The 2,649-nt window shown below is 48.8% G+C and overlaps 1 protein-coding gene across 10 annotated transcripts in view; it reads left to right on the top strand.

Annotated features, from left to right (window-relative positions):
• The window catches only part of SPG7 (spastic paraplegia 7 (pure and complicated autosomal recessive)), a 42,214-nt gene that overhangs the window by 36,550 nt on the left and 3,015 nt on the right, over positions 1 to 2,649 (top strand). For 4 of the 10 annotated variants that reach the window (XR_001361328.1, XM_014536631.1, XM_005862488.2 and 1 more), the window contains 2 exons: positions 1,094 to 1,260; positions 2,176 to 2,253. The exons of 2 other annotated variants lie outside the window; for them this stretch is intronic. Coding sequence is in view for 6 of the 8 variants with exons in the window: in XM_014536631.1 (XP_014392117.1) it covers positions 1,094 to 1,260; positions 2,176 to 2,253 (245 nt within the window). In the remaining 2 variants the exon portion in view is untranslated. Of the gene's footprint in view, positions 1 to 957; positions 971 to 1,093; positions 1,261 to 2,175; positions 2,254 to 2,649 lie in introns of those variants that run through there. 4 more of the 10 variants (XR_001361329.1, XM_014536628.1, XM_005862489.2 and 1 more) reach the window with 3 other exon arrangements.

Genomic DNA, 2,649 nt, shown 5'->3' with positions numbered 1-2,649 from the left:
AAAGGTCCCAGGTTCGATTCTGGTCAAGGGCATGTACCTTGGTTGGGGGCACATCCTCAGTGGGGGGTGTGCAGGAGGCAGCTGATCGATGTTTCTCTCTCATTGATGCTTCTAACTCTCTATCCCTGTGTCCTGGGTACACCTGGACTTGTGCACAAGAATTGCTGGTGAAGCAAATGCAAATATGCAACCCACGTAGTTTTTTACTTTATTTTTTGGGGGGGGGGACGGGCAGAGAGAGAGACATTAATTTGTTGTTCTACTTATTTATACATTGCATTTCTTTTTTTTTTTTTTAACCATAAAAGAAAAAAATTTATAAAATGGATTTCAACAAAATTAAAAACGTTTGCACTTTGAGCCCTGGCCGGTGGTGCTCAGTGGGTTGGGGCATCGTCCCATGCACCAAAAGTTTGCAGGTTCGGTCAGGGCACATGCCAGAGTTGCCGGGCCAAAGTAGGGGATGTGTAGGTGGCTGCTGATAGATGTTTCGCTCTCACATCAATGTTTCTCTCTCTGCCTCTCCCTTCCTCTCTCTCTCTGTTGACCTCTCCAAGACAACTTGATCCAACTTCCTTCTTGAAAACTCCCTCTTTGTTTAGTCTTTGGTGCCCCACTCATTTTGATTCTTCAGTCCGAGGCGCAGGGGCTGTAGGTGGTGCTGGGGGTAGGCGATCGCTGGACCGTGACCAAAGCCATCTAGGCGCTGCTGGGTTGTTCCGGGCAGGGCATTCTAGTCCCAAGTGTGAGGGGCGGGAGGGTGACGGAGCCGGAATGAGGAAATCTATACATTGCATTTCATTCATTGGTTGATTTTTTATGTGCCCCAACTGGGGATTAATCCCGCAACCGTGGCATATCGGGATGATGCTCTAACCAACTGAGCCACCTGGCCAGGATCTGAATAATTTTTTAGACAAAAGAGCATTTTTTTAAGTTTCCGGTCTCTCTCTTAAGGAATAGTAACAGGATACAGTTGTCCCTTGGAGACTCTGCATCTGCTGTCTGGCCGAGGTGTTTGTCGGTGGGGTCCCCAGGATGCCCTGACTCTGCACTCCCAGGAAAGAAACCTTTTCTTGGCCCTATTCTCCAGGAGCGCAGGACGACCTGAGGAAGGTTACTCGTATTGCCTACTCCATGGTGAAGCAGTTTGGGATGGCACCGAGCATTGGGCCCATCTCCTTCCCTGAGGCTCAGGAAGGCCTTGCAGGCATTGGTCGGCGCCCCTTCAGCCAGGGCCTCCAACAGATGATGGATCACGTGAGTCCACAGGCCTTGCTGCTGCACCTGTGCTCCATTCAGCCCCACAGTGTGGTAGAGGGCAAGTCTTTGTATTCAGAGGAGGCCTCCCACCATGCCCTGTCCCTGAGCCTTCACATTGGTGCCTTTCCTCCTGACCTCTGTTGTTTCTCTGAACTGCCTAGTAGTGTGTGTTCTTGGATGAGGACCCCTGTGTGGCTCCTGATGAAACTGTAGATGATGGGAAACTAGGAAGAATATCAAATAAATGCATCAAATGACAGAGCCAGTGCCAATGATCCCTGTGGCCAGCAGGGACATGCTGCATTGTCCAAAGGAGATTGGGCCAGGACAGTGTCCAGCCTGTCCTGGGGCAGCTCTGATTGGCCTGGTACATGAGCATTTGAGGCAGCTGCGGGCATGGAGGACAGACACAGGGTCCTTGGCCTCTAGGGAGGGGCGGGGGGGGCATCTACAGGTGGGAATGGCTGCTGTGGGCAGGCATCCTGAACTAGGACATTCCCAAGGTTGGGATGGGGGCCAGAAACTGTTGGCAGCTGACCTCTCCTGGTCATTGCGATAGACAAAAGGCTGTGTTTCTGAACCTGCAGTTCTGTGGTGTACTTTGGTGTCAGAACCAGCCTATAGATCAGTGGTTCTCAACCTTGGCTGCACATTAGAATCACCTGGGAATCTTTTTAAAATCCTGATTTCTGGGCCTCATCCTCCGGAAATTCTGTTTCTTTGTTACTAATGTTGTGGCCCCACCCCATAACAAAGAAACAGAATTTCCGGAGGATGAGGCCCAGAAATCAGGATTTTACAAAGATTCCCAGGTGATTCTAATGTGCAGCCAAGATTGAGAACCAATGTTATAGATGATGCTGAGAATAGTGGTCAGCTCTTCTCATTACAGATCTCCTCTCTCGTTCACAGGAAGCTCAACTGTTGGTGGCTAAGGCCTACAGGCACACTGAGAAGGTGCTGCAGGACAATCTGGACAAGCTCCAGGCGGTGAGACTTGGTGCATTCTAACCTCCAGGCACCTGTCTGTCTCTTCAGAAGTTGTGTGTGTGGGTGCTGTTACTGCGCTGTGCGGGCATAGCTGGTCATTCTTTTATGGAATACTAGTGGCCCAATACACGAATTCGTGCACATTGAAAGGAAATTAATTAGAAGAAATATTTTAATATTGCTATTCGCCCTTTCTCTATAATAGAAGTGTCAACCAAATGAATCAACTTAGCCATTTATAGATACAGAATAAACTTGCTTAATTAGGCCTGCTTTCTGATGTAGCTAAACTTTTCCCGGCCCAGTGAAGCAACTTTTCTTTCAGGTAATTGTCAGCAGCACAGCAGTAAATATCAACACGAAGCAGATTATTATTGTAGATCACACAGGGAGAAC

Source organism: Myotis brandtii, unplaced genomic scaffold (assembly GCF_000412655.1).
Source record: "Myotis brandtii unplaced genomic scaffold, ASM41265v1 scaffold165, whole genome shotgun sequence".
NCBI lineage: Eukaryota > Metazoa > Chordata > Mammalia > Chiroptera > Vespertilionidae > Myotis > Myotis brandtii.
The sequence above is the reverse complement of the archived record's forward strand: the minus strand, read 5'-3'. Positions and strand labels throughout refer to the sequence as shown.